We start from the raw sequence: 12,123 nt of genomic DNA, 5'->3' as shown, positions 1-12,123 counted from the left end.
ACATGTCATTATTCAAACCAAATGCGATATAACACACTCTGAGAATTGTCACCTTTATTTTGACAGGGTTACACAACCTTTACCCTGTAATTACTGAAACTGAAAGTATTAACACTTGTCTTTAAAATAAAGTCCCTTTAAAACACACTCTTATCCACCAAAATGGCAAACAGAGGACAGACCACTTGTGCCCCGAACACTGCACAACCGCATTGTGACCCCATGTCGAGCTAGTTAATAGAAATCAAAAATCAGACAGCTCTTATCATTTTTACATCACTATCCCTAAAGACAGAGTTAGCTGAACTTTATTTTCAGAACACGCACAGTAAGAGTTGCAGTACACCGTATTGGCCACTCCTATACCCAGCACTCTCCCTCACAGTGCCAGCCAACATATACACCACGTATAACAGAACACACAGAACTACCCATAATTCCCACGGGGCTCAATGTGCCAGCCCCTCACACTAATCCACTAGCTGGGCTGTTAAACTATTACAATATAAATCATTCCTACCAAGAATGTGAACACAACTCTCACTCCAGATAAACAAGGACCGGATGGCCTCTAGAAAATACCCTGACGGAGTCCACAAAACACGTGACTGTCTGTGCATGCTCCCACACCCCCTCCTGTAGGCTTGTAAGAATAAAGGTTTGGTCCACTGTTTCACAGCCAGGGAGATCTGCATAGTTCCTCCCAGATCTGAGGCTTAACATTTGGTTGAAGCATCCTTCCCAGAACTCTGTCATAGGCTTTTTCAGGGAGTCTGACCAGTGTGATACCTCAGTATTCGGAGCACACCTTCCAGTCCCCTTTCTTAAATATGGGAACAACCATCACAATTTGCCACCAAAAGTTACTGCTTTTGTCCTCCATGTGACATTAAACTGGCGTGTGAGCGAAGACAGCTGATAATTCTCCCACCCCCAGGTGTTTGTATCCACAACTACCTGATCTGCCTCCCCTCTGGCCTGCCCATCTGTTGCTTTAGGAAACCCAACCATGCTCAAAAGGCCTCCTTCAGCTTTATGGCCTCTATTACCGCTGATGGTAACCAAGATGTCACCACAACAGGCACCAAAAACCTTCTGGCCACAACTCAAAGTGGCTGCTTCCACACAACAGGATTTAAACACAGTCCAGTTGGAGTCCATGTCTGCAGGACTACTGGAGAAATTCTTTCCATGATGGGAGTTAGAGCCAGGCCTTTCCAACACACCTTTACTACATTTGGATTCACCATCTCTGTCCGACAGTCTCCCGTATTAAAAGCAGACAGCTGAAGTGGTTCAGGCATCTTATAAGAATGCTCACCATATATTATATTTTCTTCAAATTACCACTTTTCATCAAAGGGCATTTGTCAAGACATGTGTGTAAACTACATAGACATAAAAAAAAACTCTTTTGGGTCTTTTTTTTAAATATATGTGTTTGTACATTATTGCAAAACTTCTTTATTCACATATAAATGTAGCATGTGACCTGGTGTTATAAGATTCTGTGTTGTTATTGCAGGTCATGATCTTGTTCCGTGGTAAAGACAATTTTGTTAAAAAAAAGTTTAGGTCTGAATATATATTTGAGTGTTTAATTAGTAGCTCTGTTTCAATATTAACTGATGAAAAAATATTTAAATGTTTTCTAAAGATTATTACTGATATTTGCTTTTTCTTTTAAGAACCACACAAGAAGCAACAAGACAAACACACCTGAGCTCATCAGCAACATCACTCTGAAGGTCAAGGATAGCGACTCAGGTGAGTATGTGGAACTGAGTGTTTATGTGTGGATTCTTTGTCGCCTTTGTTAGGCCTCTGGCTGTACACACTGTACACACAGTTCTAGTTAGTTAAGTCCCTATACACGGGCTTAAAGTCCTTGTGTGTGTTTGTGAGAAAAAAGGGTTAGAGTCACTGTACACGGGGTTAGAGTAAAATAAGAAAAGTAAAATAAAAAGTGTATTGACAGGAGAACAAGTATGAACAGAGTAAGTATGGAAGGTGAATTTGATCGTGAATTGCATGATGAAGGGTGGGGTCCCGGCAACGAAGTGGGACAGTGGAAGCCAGTTACAGAGCAGCTACATGTTTCTCCATTTCAAAACCCACAGTGTAAAATAAAACAACAACAATAGAAAGTTTTAGTGTAAATCATCCTTTAATGATTGACCTCAAGCTGCTTCTTCCACAGCCACAGAATTACCAAATTCACAACTGTAATTATATTAGGTTACATCAATAATCTGACATATATAAAAAACTGCCTTGAATTGAAGCTGAAAGTCTTGATTTTGAGAGGAGTTATGTGAACCAGCAGGTCGACGTCAGCGTCTGGAGACACAAACACAAACAGTTCAAACAAGATGAGAAAGACTTTCTTCTTCTCTTCATGCAGAGGCTGCACAGGTTACATTACTTGAAATAAAACTGATATCACTACTGATAGTACATTTACTGCAAATGTTGACTCTTGTAACAATAGTAATAATTCTAGAGAATCGATAAGATCAGCAGGATGCTAGTTTTTTGTTTTTTAACACCTCTGATGTGCATGACAGTATATAAAAAAACTGGAGAGCTGCACGGCATTTTGTTACAAATGTGACACAAACTCAATGCAAAGTGTCATCAGCTGAAGCAGAACATGCAGTGAGAAACCAAACCAGCTTCAGGTCAGAGCTCACTTCAAGCAGCAGGAGGAAGTAAAAAACTAAACAACTATAATGTTAAAGTTTGAGATTCAAGGTGCAGAAAGCACAAAGCCTTGGATCTGTCTTTGTCCAAAACCAACTAAAAACACATCAGTGAACCCTATTTGTACTGGATCACATGTTCCTGTATCACCATGAACACACACCCTGGTTCTATTCACTCAGTTCCACATTCACAGTCCTGCTGATTGATAAAATCTGCAGTAGATGTTTTAGGAAATTGCTGACAGAAAAATGAAGAGAGATTTGATAAAGTAAAAAACACATTTGATAAGGAACATTTTAATGGGCTCAGCTCACTGATCACAGTGGATTGATGACTCCAGTGATGACATCATCCAAATCATCAGCCAAATCCTGCTCAGCTGGGGTGGGCGAGAATGTCACCATGGGGACAGAAAGGTGATTTCCTGCAGCTGGAGGAGGAAAGAAAGGAAAGTAGTAAATATATCAACAGTTAAAACATGAAAAGATCTGTTAGAGACAACTGTGACTGATGAGTGTTACCTGTGAGCATCTTTCGATAAAAAGAAACCATGATGACAGTGGAGATGAAGAACAGACAGAGCAACACCAGGTCCAGGACTGACCCCCAATAACGGAGGGAGGAGGAGGCAGGAGGTGATACTGTACATATGGGGGATGCAGACGTGGTTGTAGGTTTTTCTGCGGAAAGAATCGAACTGTTCAGGTGAACATGTGGATAAAATAAGTGTTGAAATCAAAGTGAAGCTCCTGACCTGTGACGTAGATCCAGCTGGGTGGAGACTCTCCATGACTGCTGATGTGACACTTATAGAGGCCTTCATCAGACTTGGTAACATGGTGGATGGTCATGTGACCTGTAGGCTCAGTCCTGATGAGGGAGCCATCTTTATAGAAATCAGCTGGGAGCTTGGAGGGAGGCCTCTTTGTTTGACAGTGCAGAGAGACATCATGTCCCTCCATCACAGGGAGGACAGGACTCTGCAGGATCACTGCTCCACCTCAACACAGAGACAAACTACAGCATTTCATCCATTTCCACACAGCTTCATCAACACTAACTCCACAGTCTGATCTTACCAGTGACATTGATGTAAACGCTGTTACTGGTTGATCCGTCTCTGGACTCACACCAGTAAACTCCCCGGTCCAATCTGGCAATGTGGTTGAATTTACAGGTAAACCTATTTGATTCATCCAGTCCATATTCACACTGTTCCATGGTGCCTATAGTTGTGTTTCTCCTCACTGTCCATTCAGCAGAGCTGTCGACGTCCTCACAGGTCACATTAAAGGACTGATCCTCAAAGAACTGAGCACTGTTGGGACTCACAGTCAGATGAACTGTGAGAGTTTCAGTGCATTTGAGGAAAAAAAATGGTAGAAAGTAACAATAATCAGACCAACAACAATGTCATACAGTAGTATTAGCAGTATATAGAAAGTATTTGGTCTTAAGTGTCCACTGAGTAACAGTCCATGAAGATACTTTCTTTAGTTTTCATTAACTTATAAAGAGGAAGTTTAGCAGTGTTTCAGATTCAAGTTACTTTATAAAACAACATGTTTTCATTATGTGTATTGACTCCATTCATTTTAACTAGTTCATTAAAAGTTAGCATCTGTTCTACATGTGCAGAGTGAACTTAAGCTGCATCTTTACTCTTTTTGTTTACAATAATACCCAAGTGTCTTCATGGACTCTTGCTTTATAGCCAATATTTAACTGTGTAATTGTGTCTGCTTGTTTTACCTGTTAGAAACAGCTTTTTATTTTGGCAACAAAATCAAAATGTGTGGAAACTCACCCAAGGCTGGTCTCTGTTCTGTCAGTCTGTCCTATCTAGTTACATGCAAGTAAGTGTGTGCTAGGTTGAATTTCCTTGGATCTTTTTACTCTCAAATTTGCCTGTGTCTTAGCAAAAAAGGGTTTGATTTAAACTCAGTTTTATATGGGATGAAGGTATTTTAAAGGTGTGTGTATGTTGGGGGTGGGGGGTGGCACAGTTGTTGTTTCCAGTATTTAATTTTATTATTATGATTATGATTGCTGAACACGGCTATATCTCAAAACTGCATGTTATGAAACCTTGTTATGAAACAGCTGCCCCATGATGAAATGTGTCACATTACAGTATGGGCTCTCTAGTGCCGCCGTGTGGTCAGTTATATAACTTGTTTTGTTTTTTCTGATTTCACTTTTATATTGTACAATAGCTTTATAACTACCACTACACATACGTGCAGGACACTGTCCTGAACACGCGTGTTAACTTTCACGTAATTTCTCCACTGGGGGGCGCTATGGTGGGTGCTTTTATTTTGTCATCTTATCTTCAGAACTTCATTAGTGTTGAGAGGGCAAGATGGCAACAGTGGATTCCATTGGACACGCTGCCATCTGCTGGAGAGTTGGTGAATAGCACTTGAAAACTTCTTCATTGTTTCATGTGCTGTCACTTCTAAATAGTTCAATATCTCAAAAACTACACATGCTAACGTGATGAAATGTTGTGGACAGCTGCCCCAAGATGAAATGCTTCCAATGTTACAGTGTTGCCTCTATTGCTCTGCTGGGCGAACTGCAATTGATTTTTATTGTTTTGTTTTATCTGTTAGTAAATGACTTAATAAGCGATCATCAATTCGATTTATTCTGTCTCACTGAAACTTGGTTACAGCAAGTTTATCTATCGTTCAATATTTGATAGTGTTGCCCCTCTGAAAAAGAAGGCAGTAAACCAGAAGAGGTGATCTCCATGGTATAGTTCACAAACATGCAACTTAAAACAGGCAACACGAAAGTTAGAAAGGAAGTGATGTTCCAGAAATTTAGAAAAATCTCATTTAGCCTGGAAAAATAGTACAAAAAAAGCTCTGTGATGCCAGAACAACATATTATTCATCATTAATAGAAGAAAACAAGAACAACCCCCGGTTTCTGTTCAGCACTGTAGCCAGGCTGACTAAGAGCCATAGTTCTGTTGAGCCTAGTTTTCCCTTAACTCTGAGCAGCAATGACTTCATGACTTTCTTTATGAATAAAATTGTAGCTATTGGAGAAAGAATTCACCAGATTCTCCCCCCAAATATTACAGATAGATCATCATGTACAGCAGTGCTAGAATCATTGATAAGGCCCCAATCCCTGTTAGACCAATATCTAATCTCCCCTTTATTTCTAAAATAATTGAAAAAGTAGTTGCAAAATAAAACTTTACAGGAATAATTAGTATGAAGACTTTCAGTCAGGATTTAGAGTTCATCATAGTACAGAAACAGCACTGGTAAAAGTCACCAACGATCTTCTCATGGCCTCAGATAATGGACTCATCTCTATACTTGTTCTGTTAGATCTTAGTGCTGCATTTGATACCATTGATCATAACATTTTATTACAGAGACTGGAACATGAAATTGGGATTAAAGGACCAATACTTTTTACTTTATATATGTCTCCTTTAGGCAACATTATTAGAAAACACTCCATAAATTTCCACTGTTATGCTGATGATACCCAGCTATATTTATCTATGGAACCAGATGAAAATAATCAGTTAATAAAGCTTCAAGCCTACAAGACATAAAGGCCTGGATGTCCCACAATTTTTTTACTTCTAAACTCAGACAAAACGGAAGTCATAGTATTTGGGCCCAAAAATCTCAGAGATATGATGTCCAACCATATTGTTACTCTAGATGGCATAAGTCTGGCCTCCAGTACTACTGCAAGGAACCATGGAAAAACTAGTCCATGCATTTGTTACCTCTAGGTTGGACTACTGTAATTCCCTACTTTCAGGATGCCCCAGTAACTCCCTGAAGAGCCTGCAATTAATCCAAAATGCTGCAGCAAGAGTGCTGACTGGAACTAGCAAGAGAGATCATATTTCACTTTCACTAGCTTCTCTCCATTGGCTTCCCATTAAATCTAGAATAGAATTTAAAACCCTGCTTCTTACATATAAAGCTCTGAATGTTCAGGCTCCATCATATATAGAAGATCTCATAGCACCATATCATCCCAGTAGACCACTTTGCTCTCAGAATGCAGGCCTACTTGTGGTTCCCAGAATTTCCAAAGGTAGAATGGGAGGTAGAGCCTTTAGCTATCAAGCTCCTCTCCTGTGGAACCAGCTCCCAGTTCAGATTCAGGAAGCAGACACCCTCTCTACTTTTAAGTCTAGGCTTAAAACCTTCCTCTTTAATAAAGCTTATAGTTAGTTATAGTTATGCTGCTATAGGCTTAGACTGCTGGGGGACCCACCCCCCAATTCACTGAGCTCCTTTCCTCCTTTTGTCCCTCTCTCCTCTCCTCTCACCCCGCAATTGTCACCACTGTATGTCATTAACTCTGTGTGTTCTCTAACGTAGTTGTCTTTGTCCTTCTCTGTCCCCCTCTCTGTCCCTTTCTGCAGTTTTCTCCTTCTTTGAAGATGTGTATCTTCCAGCGTGCAGCTACAGGTCCTACCAACGTGCCCGATGTTTTGGTGTTGCTTTTGTTGCTCTTTTCCTTTCTCTCACCCCAACCGGTCAAGGGAGTTTTTCCTCTACACTGTTGCCTATGGCTTGTTAAAGGGGGAATTGTTGGGTTCTCTTTATACATTTTTATAGTCTTGACTTTATTCTGTAAAGTGCCTTAAGACGACTTTGTTGTGATATGGCGCTATATACATAAAGTTGAATTGAAATGAATTGTTGGTATCTTTTTGATAAGTTGTTGTTTATCTTAGGGGGTTTCTCCTTTTAATTCCCCCTCAGTGGGTGAAATACATGTTTAACTGCGTTAAGAGTGATGTCAGTCTAAAAAAGCTCCCACTTTTTCTCTGATGTATTTTGTTGAGTTGACAGTGTGTTTTGAATCACTGTCTACTTCAGCTACCTACAAAAAAAATGTTTCTGTGCCTCTCTGAACTCATTCTGCTGCTCTGTGGAGGTTGTCGGTCGTGCCGCTATTTTTCACAGTCCTCACAATGATTTTGTCATCCGCTGTTATTTTAATTTTTTTGCTGACCCAGATTAGTAATTTAAAACCACTTTTTTTATTTTATTTAATCTTCCAGGATACATATGCATAACAGGAAACACCTGTTAGTCACTTGATTCAGTACTTCTGGAACAGATCAAATGTGGGGTCTGGTACAAAAGGTTTTATATTCTATGTTGTCTAATGTATCAAAGTGTAACGTCATACCATCAAATTAAAGCTAAAATGACTGCAGACACGTGGTGCTGTGTGTTCACATGCTACCACCCTTCTTCAGTGTACAGCAGAAACAAAGACATAGATTTTGGTGTTTCGATACTTTTGTGTGAACTTTGGTGCTCAGTGGTTTGATTTACGTGTTGAAGTGTCCTTGGGCAAGACACTGAACCCGAAGTTGCTCCCAGGAAGTAGAGGTAAAAAGTAACTCAACTGCTGTTATGTTTACACTTATTTCAGTGATAAATACTATGCAAATACAAATACACAACATTTTTCCAGGGACTGTAAAATAATGTAAAACTTTATTATATAATTATCCAAAATTGGAACAATTGCTTTTAACTACCCACCAACCAGAAGCTTATACTTCAATTCAATTCAACTTTATTTATATAGCGCCAATTCACAACAAAGTCATCTCAAATTTGTTTACAGCTTTTTCACTTAAACATCTGCTATAGTGGAATTTTTCCCTAACTGCTGTATAGTCTGTTACTGTAAATTCAAATGTTATTAAAAATGGTCAGACAGAAGAGAGTTGTGAGGAAATATGGTTAAATTATCCATTTCAATTCCATACGTAAGGACAAGGTCTAACGTGTGACTGAAACAGTGAGTGGGTTTATTTACATTTTGGGAAAAACCAATTGAATCTAATAATGAATTAAACGCAGTGCTCAGACAGTTACTGTCAGCATCTACATGAATGTTAAAGTCACCCACTATAATGACTTTATCTGTACTAAGCACTAAATCAGATAGAAAATCAGAAAATTCTATCAAAAACTCTGAATAAGGGACTGGAGGACGGTACACGATAACAAATAATAGTGGTTTTTTAGTTTTCCAGTTTGGGTGTGAAAGGCTAAGAGTAAGACTCTCAAATGAGTTATAACTATGTTTAGGTCTAGGAATTATTGATAAGCTAGAATGGAAGATTGCTGCTACTCCTCCACCTCAGTCTGTGCTTCTAGGAACATGATCATTAATATGACTCATTTAAACTGACATATTCTTCCTGCTGCAACCAAGTTTCAGTGAGACAAAATAAATCGAATTGATGATCGTTTATTAAGTCATTTACTAACAGAGATTTAGAAGAGAGAGAGCTGATATTTAATAATCCACATTTAATAGTTTTACTTGAACCAGCTGCAACATTGCCACATTTTAAATTAGGCAAACCTTCCCAGATCACAAGATTTGAACTTGCATTTTCAAAATAATTTGTATTTTATTTTAATAAAATCTAAGCAAAATCTATATCTTATAAACTTTTTATGATATTGTTTATACATAAATAAGGGAGTAGGGCTATCTTCAGTTATAAAGAAAGAGTTGTAGTTGGAAACAAAACAAAAATACTAGTTTGATGTCCAGTGTTAAAGTGCTCCTTTGATATTCAAACATGTTATTTCACATTTTGTGTATTCACTTTATTAGGCTACACTTTTCTTGAAATGATAGACAACAGAATTTGGTGAATAGATGTTCGATACAACACTGTTTTACTATAAATTGTCATGAAAATTGGCATCACGCCATACAGTGATATATATTATATAGGGATATATTTCTAAATGAGAAAGTGACAAAACTGTAGAAGAATTTGAGGTAATTAAAATTTCCATGTTGTATAGCTGTGATAGATAATCTGTTTTATCATACGCCCAAGGATCAGAGTCAGACCTCAGAGACAGCTCTGTTTAGCAACAGTGAACAACACCCAGTCTGGAAAAGCTCTTGATTCCAGAAAGAATAACATTCAGGGAAAACAAATACATATTAAGAAATACTGTTTGACAGTAGAACTACTGTAATTAACGACTAAAAATATGCATTTTATGTACTTTTGTTTCTAATCTTAGTGATGACTTGACTTAATCTTAGTCTGACCCAGTGTTTTAAGTGTACACACTTCTCATGTACGTAGAGTTCAGCAGTGGGTGCTACTGTATGTAAACTGTAAATGCTAATTAAAAGCACATCACACGTTTTAATCTCAGTAATTCTTACTCAAAACTGCTTGTGTTTAAAATCATTACTTAACCAGTTTTATTATACAGAACTCCGGGAACCATTGACTTTTTTTTTAACATGAAACCATTACTTTAATAAATGAAGTGTTGTAGCTGATTAAGACTTTAAAGAAACAAAACCAGTACACTTCCCAGTATGTATTATTTGAGACAGACTCTTTTCGTAGTTTGAAGAAGACATTAATGATGGAAATTGCTGTTTGTTTTTAGTGTATAACGAATAGTTAATTAATCACTATAATAAAATACAATGAATAACAATAGTAAAGGTTAGTGTTAAATTCAGTGTCTACCCCCCAGTTATGCACATTTAGTTGAAGGTCAAGTAATTGGATTGAGGGATTTATTTTAGAATAATGTAAATATAAGAATATTAGGTCCCTATGCTCTACACGCACGTCACATGCACACGGACATGCATGTGCAATAGCACCATAGTTATACTACCGCTGTGTAATGAACCTAAATACGTCCCATTAATGTCAGCTCAATAAAAGCCATCAGCACCAGCATGTATCAAGCATCTAATTACCACAAAGTCAACTTAAGACTAAAACCACTACCACCTCAGAGTAAGTTCTTTTATAGTTTTTTAAAATTTCCTGCTCGTTCTTTCTCAAGGAGAACGACTGCTCCTACTGTAGGAATAAGTCTTACGTCTGTTTTATGACACCGGACACATTGTAATGACACGTTTTAGTTTTTCTGACAATTGTGCTTTGTACACTTTCACAGGGGAAAGTTAAAGTGTCTAGATTCGTGGTCACGTTATCAGAGACTGAACATGAATCAGATCTACAACCACATATGACATTAGCCTCTGAGATGCTTGATACATTCTGCTGCTGAGTCTTGTAGCAGGAGGACTAACGGGCTCCTTTCCTTCACTTTTTAATACGGACTTTATGCTGTCTGAGTAGACCCCAATGACATCATCATAGTTTTTCCTCCACCACAGCCAGAGAACATCATACAACAGTTTTTCCCAGGGTGAGGAGGACTGAGCAGGACCAGTACATTATTCTTCATGGTTAAAATCAGCAGTTTGACCATTTAACAGCTGATGAATATTGGATGACAAATGTACCAACCTTGGTTTGTTGAGCCGCACAGCAGTGAAGTCACAACTACACAAACACAAAGAGAAAAGACAGTCGGCTAATTTGGAGATTTGCATGTAGAGTATTTACTTACAGTAACATTTCATTAAATATGGATGTGAATGTAATAAGTAGGTTTACAGACAATAGAGTGAATATTTATGATTGTTTGAGATCAACAGTATAAAGCCAGGAAATAGATAATAAATCAATAAATATTAAATACAACTTTAACTTAATAAATCTTTGTAAAATCTTTATGTGAAAGCAGTTTTCTTACCGTGCTTTTATTTATTTATATTTTTTACAAATGATACATTTATACTTATTATATTTCATCTATACTGCATATAAATTCTATTTGTTTAAATATTGTCATGATGCTGCTCTGGATCATTTTATTTTAAATCTCATTTCATGTTTGATACCATAACCTTTTCTGTCATGTTGTGCTGTATCTCATCACCACTACTTGTATGAAGTTCAGCATAGATTTAACAAATACAGACTGTACTTACAGAGTAGCAGCTGGATACATCGTTGGTCCATTGTACAACTTGATGAGACGTCTGCACTTAGTTTGGTAACAGCTGCTTTACCCGCTTCCTTCCTTTTAGTCGGCAAGAAGTTGATGTGATGTCTCCAGCAGACGACAGTAAAGAACCACCCCAGACATACTGACATCACTACTTATATAAACCAATCAGGTAAAACATTATGACCAGCTGTGCAGTCTGATACAGTGGCTCTGCCATGAGTTCTACTTTTACAAGCTTATGATTTCTCAGTTTATAGGTTAAAACTGTCAGAAAGGTGATAATTATTGAGGTCAAAGTGGGTCGTGGAGTTCTACTGCAGTGCATGATAAAAAGAGGTGGTTCTAATATTTTGACCACCCTATTACAAATGAATTAAAGGAAACCAGTGGGACCCAGGTCCACCTGTGTACTGTCCCTACAAGCAGAAGCTATGCTAATGTGATGCTGCATGCTGCAAAATCAAACTCGTTATCGTGTGAGACATTAGGAGGACAGGTTATCACCACGTTTTACTTTATGTGGAAATGAAAGAAA

The 12,123-nt window shown here is 38.0% G+C and overlaps 1 protein-coding gene across 1 annotated transcript; it reads right to left on the bottom strand.

The window, feature by feature from the left end:
- Nucleotides 1-2,153: 2,153 nt before the first annotated feature.
- LOC137137821 (low affinity immunoglobulin gamma Fc region receptor III-like) lies at nt 2,154-12,019 on the bottom strand. The gene is made up of 7 exons (XM_067524518.1): nt 11,569-12,019; nt 11,042-11,077; nt 3,786-4,049; nt 3,461-3,706; nt 3,228-3,386; nt 3,021-3,136; nt 2,154-2,340 (listed from the first exon to the last, which is right to left on the bottom strand). The coding sequence occupies exons 1-6, from the start codon at nt 11,732-11,734 to the stop codon at nt 3,024-3,026; spliced, it is 984 nt and encodes a 327-aa protein (XP_067380619.1). The 5' UTR covers nt 11,735-12,019; the 3' UTR covers nt 2,154-2,340; nt 3,021-3,023.
- Nucleotides 12,020-12,123: the final 104 nt, after the last annotated feature.

The sequence above is a fragment of the Channa argus genome, chromosome 12 (assembly GCF_033026475.1).
Source record: "Channa argus isolate prfri chromosome 12, Channa argus male v1.0, whole genome shotgun sequence".
NCBI lineage: Eukaryota > Metazoa > Chordata > Actinopteri > Anabantiformes > Channidae > Channa > Channa argus.
This window is presented reverse-complemented; position numbering and strand designations above follow the sequence as displayed.